The sequence below is a fragment of the Lissotriton helveticus genome, chromosome 2_1 (genome assembly GCF_964261635.1).
Source record: "Lissotriton helveticus chromosome 2_1, aLisHel1.1, whole genome shotgun sequence".
In the NCBI taxonomy this organism is placed as follows: Eukaryota; Metazoa; Chordata; class Amphibia; order Caudata; family Salamandridae; genus Lissotriton; species Lissotriton helveticus.
The window spans coordinates 546,646,987-546,659,493 of record NC_136059.1 but is presented as its reverse complement, the minus strand read 5'-3'; the positions used below and the strand labels follow the sequence as shown (position 1 = coordinate 546,659,493).

Sequence of the window (12,507 nt, the reverse complement as noted above, 5' to 3'; positions counted from 1 at the left end):
AAGGCTGCATGTTTGATTGAGACAGGTCAAAAAAACACGAGAGCCCACTCAGTTGTGGGCAGCTGCTAAAAGAGAAAGTGCATTAAAAACAACCCTGTATGCACCCCACACGTGCAGGAGCCCGCTTCATACCTACCCGGATACGTTCTGCTCACAAAGTTGTACTTCGGGGGCCCGGAGCCTCTGCTCCTCCGCAGTCGGTTCTGGGGTCAGAGATATCTGCAGGCTGTTCGCCACATCCAGGACAGACTCAACCGGGTGCGCTTTTTTATTACCCAAGAGTGACAAGTGCGGCTCCATTCCTTCAAGCTGCACGAGAAGCGTTTCCTTGTTCCAGAGGTGACAACGCCGAGGAATGCAGCAGCACGCCCAGCCTTCGACTGCTCATATTTTTAAGAAAACGAACTTTAAGGTTTTCAAAGGTCACTTCCTTCCAAAAAGAAGGCTTAATCACTCTCGTGTGATAACATTTTCTCTGTCCAACCCATTCCTGGTCACGCCTTTTCCTCGGGCACAGGCACAGCACATAAACAATGCCACTTCAGAAAGGAACACTAGTCTAGCAAGCAAAATAAATGTTAAGTGAATTTGGGGGCGACTCGACTCACGAAGGCTGATTGCAGAAATAGTCCTGCACATGCGGTGGAAACGGGAAATACAGGAAGAGAGCAACAAGTCCTGTGGATTCGTGTCAGACTCAGCAGTACCTCCCCGTGGCGCCCAAAAGCTGAGACTGACCTGCCGAAGGCAGAATGGCCAACGCCATTCAACACAACCGACACAGCAGACCTGGGAAACCAGAATGGCAAAGCGGCGCCCGAGCCCATATGTGCACTTAACGCAATCATCGTAAAGACAAACACGTGACTTCCCGAAGGCCTCACTTAGCATGCGCTGCACTGACTGAAATGTTCCAGAGACCGCGAAAAGCCATGCCGGCAGCCCTATGTTACTAACCAAACATGTGACAAAAGGGTGGGGTCGCAGCTGAGACTGCTCTTTTACCCAGTACAGTGCCAGTCAAGTCACTGTGTCACATGAACCGTCTGCTCAAGGGCAATGCAACTGTGATTGTTCGGCAAAAGAATACGATAAAATAGGGTTATTTTCGGCATTAATAAAATCCTGCTTGAATAATGTAGCACACATTTCTGAAACTAGTTTACATTTTATTACCACATCCTGCAAAACAACGATCTTCAAAACCGATTCTGCTGCATAAAAAACATCAGCTTCTGGGTCAAGGCGCCATTATTAAAAGAGTTGTTCTGTTCTATAAGTAAACGAGAAACAGCCCTCCCTTACGTACATTTAACAGTATTTTTGGTGGTAACAAAATTATTATTTTGCAGTTGTAAAAGCAATTTCTGCAATCTATTTGAGAGACTTTGCAAACAAGTTCTGCTCAGGTTTTGCTGTAATGCAGCTTTGGAATCCGGTTGGGGTGCAATGCAGCATTGTAATAAGAGGGCATGGACACGGAGGGCCTCATTACAAGTGTTACGGGATTTCGGATTACAATTTCGGGGATCCGCAGAAACGTCGCAGACCATTCTAGTTCTCCACCGACCCCTCACCCCCACTCCACCAGTGCTCTCAGATTCTCAAAACAACAAAGATCTGGGGTAATCTGCTGACAAGAATGAGGAATTACTGATATCCCATAGTAATTCCTATGTTATCAGTAGAATCTCAGTGTTCAGCTCAGAATAAAGTCCTCTAGAACCCTGGAGCTGAAGTGTAGGGTGACCACTACACTGCAAGTCACTACGGACACTGCCTCTAGTCCAGAACTTGCCCTATAAATCATTGCTCTCTGGTGTTAGTCGTATTGAAACTAACAGCCAGAATACACTAGGCTATTACACAAAACCAGGATCAGTGTCCGTAACGACCTGGAGGAAGATGGTTCGCTAATAGGTCACACAGGGAACTTACCGGGTCTGGGGCACTTGTAGTGAGGTATTGCATAGGGAGGGAAGAGGGGATGAGTTTAGATTATGTACAGTAATAAGGTAAGTGTGAGAAAATCTTTCCAGGCTACTGGCCAGAGGATCTGGGCCTTTAGCTCCTTTCTAAATTCGAAGAGACTGCGTTTAGATAGCTGCAATTCTAGGTCAGATCAGGCTCGTCTACTCGATTCCTTTCTTTGCCCTTCTTGGTTCCACCCCTACCTATGGCCTGGTGTCACTGTGCTACGTTAGATTCCCAGGGGGTTTCGTTTTTCAGCCGTGTGTGCTAATGTGCCTATTCTTGCTGCTTTCTTGGCGAGGCAGCAGGTTTTGAATATAATGCACGCTTGAGTGGGGGAAGGCACTTTAGGAAAGCAATGATGTGGTCGTATTTCAATCCTTTCATTAGTCGATAGCACTGTGTAGGTAGAGGTGGAAGTATGCAGAGTTTATTGAGAAAGGCGTTCTTATGGGGTTTTAATGTTACCAGAACAAGTACCCTACTTTTTTGTTGTTGCAAAATAACCATTACTTAAAAAGTTAACACTGCCCTTGGGAAGACTCCAGTTAAAAGGGAAAGGGAGCTCCTGGTCTGTGAGGCCAAGGGAAGGACAGAGAGATACAGAAAAGAGCCTACTCAGCCAGGCCCCTGCTACCTGACAGAACACTAAATGTGTACGTTTGGGTAATCCGCAAATCTACACGATGCTTGTGAGCTAGAATACGATTTAATTGAAATTTCATGATGCCAAAAAGAAATTATTTTTGAGAGGTCACTTAAGGGTGTTACCAACTAAATTCTGGAGTGCGCCCCTTTAATTACGCTTATTGAAAAAAGTTTGTACTGGGTACAGTGTGATTGAGAATTATTGAAAAAATATTTTAAAAGCACTTATTTTATCTTAAACACTAAATCTTGTGACGTATTCTGCAGCAGCTTATCTTTTAAAAACAATGACTTACATATTCACAGTGATTTCGGGTGCAGACCGAGACCTTGTATCACACGTCACCACTCACCACTGAGCCAACCAGGATTCAACTCTGTGACCGCTGCACTGGTACGGTAGAGGCCTGATCACCCGTTTTGTAGTGCGCACCCTGTCTCAGACTGGCTAATTTGTAAGGCACCACTTAATTCGCTTTAGCTTGCTTTCATGCTTTTGCTTGAGTTCTTACCTTGGTGAGCAATTCTGGCACCAATGGTACCCACCACCAAAGGCCAAATTCAATAGATCCCGGGTAGGGACAACTCTCCCAGTCATGAGGCTGCTGCACGAGACCGGCCTTCGCCAGACTCTACATAAGGTTACATACACTGACATGGGCAGTGATCAAAGTAAACACAAGGAGATGATGGACTGAGCATTGAACCTTTTCAGACACTGACCCCCAGTCACAGATCTGGGTTGAATCCATTATCATTCTGTAGTATTCTGAGTGTTTCTCCTTGTTTTATATAGGCTCCTTACATGTCTCTATCCCCTATGTTCTATCACCATGGATTCATGGAATCCTGTTGTACTCGCAGAGTGTGTTCTACTAGTTAGTCACTCTGGCTTAGACCACGACATGACCAACTGTTTGTTCCTGTATCTCTAATCTGAATAAAGCTATTTATGCAGACAACCTCGCCTCCCGTGGATCTCTACATAATTTTACTGGCGACGATGCGTGCTTGGCACTCATAATACCCCGGGACCTACAAGGTTGTCTTCCTTCAAGAGAGAGACGCAACAGAGCTTCCGTTCCTGTCGAGAGCCTTCACCTAAACCCTCAACTGTGGCGAGTACTTGGGTGTTATCTGACTCTATTGGACCACTAGCGCCTTCCCCTGCTATCCTCAACAAGAAGGAACAACGAGTGCTTTCTCCGCTGGCTCCGTCAACACCGAGACTACACTTCACTCAAACTGTGAGAATTTCGTGTCCGTCTCTGTGTGTTTGACCTTTTGCCTCTCTGCGTGAAAGTGAAGCCCTTCTGCTTTTACGAGTTTGTTTATCCTCGTGTATTTCTTTTGTAATATTTGGGATTCTTCCATCCTACATCAACGGTTGCCTGCCTGCATTTTTCAAACAACGTCTCTCTTCGTGCCTGCTCGAGACTCACCTTCTATGTCCGAATCTCTCTCTCCCAACGTTCCTGTTTCTTAAGAAGTGCGCAGTCCTTCTTCACATCATTTCATGCGCGTCATCTCTGCACGCTGCTCTGTCATCTCCTTCCTGATTGGTCAACTGAGGATCGTGTTTGCTGTTCGAAGTCTGAGAATTTTGATTGGTGATTGGATGGAACACTGATTAGGCATTGGATACTGTACTTTGTGACGTCCTTGTTGCTCAGCGACGTATTCTACGTGCTCATCGCTGATGCGCACAGCTTAAGGAGCTCCTTGTGACATTCCCATTGCCTAGCGACGCATTCTCAGTGCCCTCCGCTGATGCGCACAGCCTGACAAATTTACCGTGCTCATCGTTGATGCGCACAACTTGCGTTGTGTAACTTCTACTTGTTTTCCACACATCTCCTTCATCCTCCGCTGATGTGCACAGCTCACGCTTAGTCTCTACATCACAGAACACTGTATCAATCTCTTCACAGCCAATGTGCACAATCATTTTATTATTAAGTTAAGATGTGTTTGATTATTGCATAGAGTTTCTAATGTTAAGTTCCTAACTTGCAATTCAACGTTTTTTTTTTCTCTTTGCTACTTTCTTTTTTAAGTTTTCCAATTTACTTACAGCTGGGTAATATGTCCACATTACAATCTGTCAATCCACCTCCACCTTTCTTAGAAATCCCTGGTGAACCTCCAATTAGGTGGGAAATATGGCATGATGCTTTTGAAAATTACTTAGGAGCGATTGGTGCCTCTAGGTTTCGTCCCGAAAGGAAGAAATGCCTTCTCTTACATTCTTTGGGCTTTGAGGGCAGATCTGTTTTCAAGCATCTCCCTGACTTACCTATTATTGAAGGTGTTGCGTCTGATGATTACAATGATACATTACAAAGACTTAAAATTCGTTTTGATAAACAACCTAATTTAATGGTTCGCAGACATAACTTCTTCAAGAGAAAACAAGCTGATTCTGAAGACATTGATTCTTACATTTCTGTTTTGAGGAGATTAGCATCTGAATGTAAATTTGAGAATTTCAATGAACAACTTATCAGGGATCAATTTGTTTGTCATTGTAAGGACAAAAACATTAGGCAAAAATTGTTAGCCATGAGTGATCCCTCTCTAGATGACACTATAAAATTAGCTAAAAGCGTAGAAACATCCATGGTTTCTCTTAAAGAATTGGAGGATAAAGTAATTGAACCCATAAATGCTTTAAATCTAAACTATTCTACTAAATTTAACAGAAAGAAATCTATGTTTAACTCTACTAAAGGGAAAGTATTAAATAAGTCAGAAGTTTTAAACCATTCTCAAATGTGTATAAGGTGTGGTAATCCACAACACAAAAAAGGATCTCCTTGTCCTGCTTCTAGTGTAGTTTGCAACTACTGCAAGAAGATTGGACACTTTGCAAAAGTGTGTTTGAAGTTGAAAAACAAAAATAATTCCAATAAACCGGTGGTTGGTGTTGTCGATTCTGATTCTTCCTCTGAATCAGAAACAACTATTAGTGTTGTCACTGATGCTCCGGAAGAGTCTATTGTTGAAGGAGATCCTGACTCTTGTGTTGATCCTATCATTGATACAGCTATTGGAAGTAAAATTGTGAAACTTTTAGTTGACTCAGGTGCAAAGATCACTATGATAGACAAGGAACTTTTTGACAATACATGGAACAATGAACAACCTCTACTACCTTCAGACCGTACTCCTGTGTCCTATGAAGGAAGGAAAATCAATCTCCTTGGGTATTTTGAAGATATTTTATGTTTCCAGGGGAGGAAAATTAGAGGTAAAATTTATGTTTCAATCAAAGGTCTCAACATTTTGGGTTGTTTCCATCAAGGTCTTTTTGGAATGACGCTTAGACCTGGTGCGAAAGAACAAGTCTTTATTGCTACGTGTTCTGATTACTTACAAATACTTAAATCCAAATTTCCCTCTGTTTTTTGTTCCAAATTGGGTAAAATAAAAGAATTTAAGCACAAGATTATTGTTAAAGAGGGGTCGACACCGGTTAAGCATAAACTTCGTAGTGTCCCCTTCAGTGTCAGAGATGATTTGAAGAGGGAACTTGAGATGTGTAAGAATGGTGTGATAGAACCTGCTGAGTCTTCCCTTTGGCTTTCGCCTTTAGTTGTAGCTCGCAAGAGGGATGGGAAACTTAGGGTCTGTGTTGACCTTCGCTCTGTAAACAAAGCTATTTGGGTCGATTCTCATCCCCTTCCTCTGATTAATGACCTTTTTGCAGCTACCAAAGGGGCAACATTTTTCACTAAATTAGATTTAGCCAGCGCCTACCACCAGGTTGAGTTACATCCTGATTCCCGTCACATAACTGCTTTTGTCTCTCCCTTAGGCACTTTTCAGTATCGACATATGCCTTTTGGGCTAGCTTCGGCTGCGTCGGTTTTTCAGAGAGTCATGAGTAATATTTTGGAAAAAGTAAAGGGGGTCACGGTCTTCCAAGACGATGTTTTGATTTTTGGGAAGGATGTTCCTTCTCATAACTCTGTTCTAGACAGTGTTCTGAATTTGTTTCAAGATTATGGTATAGTCCTAAAATTGGAGAAGTGTAAGTTTTTATGTACTGAAGTTGAGTATCTGGGCCACATTTTGACGCAAAATGGTATTAAGCCTAGACCTGGGCTCTTGGATGCCATTTCTAATGCTCCTATCCCGACAGATAAGACTGGGGTTAAATCTCTTCTAGGTATTTGTGAATATTACTCCAGGTTTATTCCTCATTATGCGACCATCGTACGTCCAATTAGTAACCTGTTGAAAAAGGGTGTGGAGTTTGTTTGGTGTGAGGAATGTGCAAGAGCTTTTGAAGTAGTGAAACAGTCTCTGACGTCTAATTCTGTTCTTAAGCCATTTGATCCTACTCTACCGTGCTGTTTGACTGTTGATGCAAGTTGTGTTGGTCTTGGCGCTGTTTTAACACAACGTGAGGGTGGTGTTGAAAGAACAATTAGTTTTGCATCCAGAGTTTTAAGGTCTACTGAGGTTCAATATTCAGTAATAGAAAAGGAGCTTTTAGCATGCACATGGGCCATTGAGAAGTTTAGACCATTCATTTGGGGCAGGCGTTTCTTGCTCCAAACTGACCACAAACCATTGGTTAACATCTTAGGTGGTGGTATTACTAAATGTTGCACACCTAGAATTTTGAGGATGGTAACTAGACTTTTGCAGTTTCATTTTGATGTTGAGTACATTGCTGGAGGGAAAAATGTGAGAGCAGATTTTTTGTCTCGGTTTGCTCCTCCTGTGTGCGACGATGATATTGACATTTCCTTTTCTAGTCTCATTGAGGAAGACTGTGATGATTGTTTTGTTGCATGTGTGGACATTCCTGAATTACAAGTTTGTTCTGAAGCGGAATGGAGAAAGGCCTTTGAGCAAGATAGTGTCCTGCAGGATGTTTGCCATTTTGTTAAGTTGGGTTGGCCGCGTGAGAAGGTCTTGTCTTTCTCCCTTCAGCCCTATTCTAAGGTGGGCCATGAGATCTCCATTGAAGATGGCATTTTACTTCGCAATGATAAGATCATTCCTCCTTTTGCGTTTAGAAACGACATCATCAAGGCGGCTCATGAGGGTCATCTAGGTTGTTCACTTACTAAACGCAGGATTCGTGAAGTGTTCTGGTGGCCCGCGATGGACTCAGATATTGATCCGTTTGTCGCGGACTGTTGTATTTGCAGATCTTCTGACAAGAGTCTTAAGACTTGGGTACCTCCTCTTATGCCGGTTGAATGCCCTGATCGTCCCTGGGCTAAACTAGGCATCGACATTATGGGACCTTATGCTGTATTGAGTGGGACCTCCAAGTTCATTTTAGTCTTAGTTGATTACGCTTCCAAGTGGCCAGAATATAAGTTGACCAAAGATGCTGATTCTAAAAGTGTGATTGAATTCTTGTGTGAGGTTTGGACTAGAGAAGGTCTTCCTGAAGTACTAGTTTCAGACAATGGGAAACAATTTGTGAGTTGTGAGTTTGATGAATTTTTATCCAATTCGGGTGTTAAACACGTCAAGAGTTCACTCTATCATCCTCAAGGGAATGGTCTTGTCGAGAGGATGAACCGAGTTATTGGCGACTGTGTAAAGTGGGCCAGAAGCAACAATGTTGAGATCAGCAAAGCTTTGAAGAGCATGATATGGTTTTATAGGACCACACCTCACTCCTCTACTAAGATCTCTCCGTTTGAGTTGATGAGGGGTCGAAAACCTAACTCTTCGTTCTGTCCAGGATGGATGTCCAAGTGGATGAAGTCTTGTTCTGATGTTTCAAGTCTCATGTCCATTGTTAAGAGTAATGTTTTACATGCCCAGTCCAAGCAAAAAGAAAATGTTGATATTAGAAGGGGTGTAAAGGAGAGTGTTTTGGAAGTTGGAGACCGTGTGAGGATTAGAAAATCTGTCCATGTCAACAAAGGGGAAAGCAAGTTTGGGCCTCCTGTGAAAGTTGTTAAGATTGTAGGAAATGCTGTACAAGTTGAGGGTGGTTTCTGGTGGAATCTCAACAGAATTGCCAAAGTGGTTGGCAACTCGTCTGTTGTCTCTGAAGCCTCCTCAACCTCTGATGTTCCCAACAATTCCACTAGTTCCTTATCCTCAAAAGCTCCTATCACTGATTTCAGTGTCAAGAAGAGTTCGCGTGTGGTTAATAAACCATTGAGGTTTAGAGAGTAATTTTCTGTTTTTATTTGTTTTTTTTGTTTCATTTTATTATAACCTTGTTTATTTCATTGTAACTTTGTTCTATTAAGAACAGGAGGTGGTGTAGTATTCTGAGTGTTTCTCCTTGTTGTTATATAGGCTCCTTACATGTCTCTATCCCCTATGTTCTATCACCATGGATTCATGGAATCCTGTTGTACTCGCAGAGTGTGTTCTACTAGTTAGTCACTCTGGCTTAGACCACGACATGACCAACTGTTTGTTCCTGTATCTCTAATCTGAATAAAGCTATTTATGCAGACAACCTCGCCTCCCGTGGATCTCTACACATTCTTTAGCCCAGTTCGCCACCCCAGTTCAGGCACAGCTATATGCAAATCAGTCTTGACCCTGTCCCTCAGGGGAACAGTCCAGACCGAACTGCCAAGCCATGTCTTCCCTGGACCAGTAAGAAGTATCCTGGGACCGGTTTCGGGGTAACATCCCTCATCAGCCAGGCTGTACAGTATTGGTGATGGAGTGCAGCATGGTTAGGGGGTGGCCTACGCAGCCAGTTGGCGCATGCCTCAAGCATACATAATGCCTCAAGTGTTTTTTTGTTTACTGACCTGAGTTAGATTGATTAAAAAGAAGATTAAAGAGCGGACAGGGGAACAGAACGCGGGGGAGAAAGCAACAGAGAGGGAAGAATATCCAAGGGTGAGGGGAAACAACATGGAGGTTGGGTGAAAACACACGGCGGGGAAAGCAATGCGGCAGGGAGAAGCAGCATGAGTGTGTGGGGAAGCAACACGGAAGCATTGCGAAAGCCATTGGCAAAGGCAACAGGTCCCAATGGTGAGGCCCATTGATGTTGCCAATCATTGGCGGTTTTTTGTACATACAATTTACTGGTTTTTGATTTCTACTAGGGCAGTGATTCTTCTCCATAAGTTAACAGTAACTTACTTCATTAATTGATTGATCTTTTCTGGTGGTGTCTTCTACTGAAGGGAGTATGGCCAGCTGGTGTGCTCTGGCGGTGTTGCTAATCCTGTTCCAAGGTCATCTTTATGCAAGTATGTTTCCTTGTATAGACTGTGTGAACTGTGTGACCGATTGCTTTAAACAGATCACAGGAGATGGCAGGAAGCCCACAAGCAAATATGTGTTGTACGTGCCACCAAGGGAAAGAATATGTTATGTTATATTTTTATGGGTATAATCTAAACTCTATTAGACTTGTAGAATGTAACCAATCATTTGGAATATAGTTGTGGATAAAAATGGATTATGCACAAACTAAGGAATTTGGAATGTTCTACATCAAGGAGTTTGGGGATTTTATAGCGGACTAATGCTGGCAACGTGCTAAAGAGTATGTGTAATTGTGTGAAATCTAGGATTGCTGATTTGTATGTCAAATAACCTGTTTTGGAATGATGAGGACTCAAAACATAGTGTTTTTAAAGTTCGTTCTTACTATTTTCACTTCTTATTCATGTAATTCAATACAGTTTGAAAGGTTCATTTATAAGCCAAACAAAAAATAAGAAATAAATCAAAATAAAAGAGATTAAAGGACAAAGCTTAAGATGAAGAGACGACTCCCTGCAGGAGCACAATCTGATGTGTAGGCTTTTCTAGAGCGAAAAATCACGAAAAACAAAAGAACATCCACGATGCAACTAAACAAATGCTTAGAAGATGGCGGTGTCCTACTAGCTCTCTCGGGAGGCGGGGACGACGACGGACCCAGCGGAGCTCCTCTCGCCGCAACATGACGCCGGATTGCAGGAGATGCCGTGGGAAATACTGAAGACCCGATGGGTTCCCTTTTAAAGCATTTGTGCAGCGTCTCCATCTACTTTCCTCAACGAGTGAGTGACGCGTAAGGCTCTGGGACTGCGGCCGCCATTTTACGAGCACCGCTGACGGAGTCCTTCTCCAACGCGGTTCTCTGCTCTTTGCGTGTGCCTGTTCCAAGCTTTCTCTATGCCGCTTTCTCGTGCCTCTTACGTCCCACCTTGGCCTTTTTGCTCACAACTACCTGGAATTGGCGCTTTTTAACGTGCTGCCACCCCACTTAAGGACTGTCGCCACTTTCTTTTCTGCTGACGACACAGCTCCTGCCTCAGCGTGGCTCTGTTTCATTCAGTAGATAGCGCTGGTTACTCTGTTCTCCTGTTCTCAATGCTGCCCCTCTCACATGGAGATGCTCTATAGGAACTGCTACTCGCTACTTTTTGACACTCTGCTAATATAATGCACTTTTTACTACAACTACGTATGTTATGCTTTTTCCTATTGCCTTTTCATCTGGTTTTAACATTTCAAGACAATTCATAATGTGGTTTTCTTCACCTTTGGGAGGCGTTATACCCAATTATATTGCATAAGTGCTTCTTAGTTTACTGGAATTTTCTCCTCAACTGCTCCCAGTCATTTAATGTGTCGCTGTACTGCGCTGCTGTCCCACTTTTTTGGGAGTTGACCTCTCTATCATATATACTGGACTCTTTTTGTTTCAAATACGTTTTACTTACTTATGCTGTTTATGCTTGCATTACTTGGCTGCATATTTATCACATGGGTTCTTCCTGTTGGAATGTATGCCTCATATGCATTTGAATTCACTATCTATGTACTTATGATACTCCTGTTATAGTTTTGGCTTATGACCTCTGTTGTTTTATTCCTCACATGTTTAAAGTATCTTCTACACTAGCTATTCTTACTTAGCTTGCTGACTGACTAATACCATTCTAGTAGCTGTGCATTGTATTTTCACTTCTTTTGTCCTATATTCTTTAAATTGCATACGTGCTTTATGGGAAGGTCATCTAAGGATTTACGTAAACCATCTCCCTCTCCACGTAAATTCTTAATTCATAAGAGTTCTCGATATCAGTGTCTCATGATGGATGCCTCTCCTGACATCTCGCCTAAAAGCTCATCTACATCCTTGGCTGCGCCAACGTCTTGTGCGAGCAAGGGCTCCATCAAAAGGTTAAAAAAAAAAAAAACTCCCTCTCCTCCCAAGCAGCCTACTTCGGTTACAATGGACATTTTGTTGGATGAAATTAGGGCCTTACGTCCTTTTATGGAGGAAACTAAAACCACACTGCAAATGCTCTCTGAGAAGTGGTCAAATGTTGACGAACGTGTTACCCTACTGGAACAAAATGTTGTTTCTCTCAACTCTTCTGCTTCCAAGGTGGACCCATTGTGCGCACAGGTCTCGGCTCTCCACAAGCAAATCGAAAATTTGGAAAATAGGAACAGAAGGAACAACCTACGCATTTATGGTCTTCCGGAAGGTTCAGATGGTTCCGACCCCCTTGCCTTTTTCAAATCTTTCTTGCCAAAAATTCTTCAACTACCAGAAGGTACTACTCTTAATCTACAGAGAGCACATCGTCTGGGCCCTCCTCCCAATGCACTGTCTGCTTCTACCGTCAAAAAACCGAGGGGTATTATCATTTACTTTGAGTACACTGATCTACTTAAAATGTTATCAGCTGCCAGAGCCATGAATCGAATTACCTGGTCAAGAAATCCTATTTTCTTCTCGCAGGACTATGCTAAATCAACTGCAGACCGTCGCAAGGAATTTCTAGCTCTTCGACCACAGCTCCGCTCCATGGGAGCACGGTTTGGGCTATTTCATCCTTGCCTCTTCAAAGTGACGTTCAATAATAAAACTACCACTTATGATGATCTGTTAAAGCTGAAGAGCTTTCTTTATTCTCACAATGTTGTCAC

General features: G+C 42.9%; 1 protein-coding gene across 2 annotated transcripts in view; it reads right to left on the bottom strand.

The window, feature by feature from the left end:
- Positions 1–12,507, bottom strand: part of AP3B1 (adaptor related protein complex 3 subunit beta 1) — a 1,831,130-nt gene that overhangs the window by 1,728,928 nt on the left and 89,695 nt on the right. Inside the window, exon 1 of one of the 2 annotated variants that reach the window (XM_078675216.1) lies at positions 137–857. The exons of the other annotated variant lie outside the window; for it this stretch is intronic. Within the exon in view, the coding sequence (XP_078531342.1) occupies positions 137–300 (164 nt within the window). The 5' untranslated portion in view covers positions 301–857. Of the gene's footprint in view, positions 1–136; positions 858–12,507 lie in introns of those variants that run through there. 2 annotated transcript variants of the gene reach the window in all.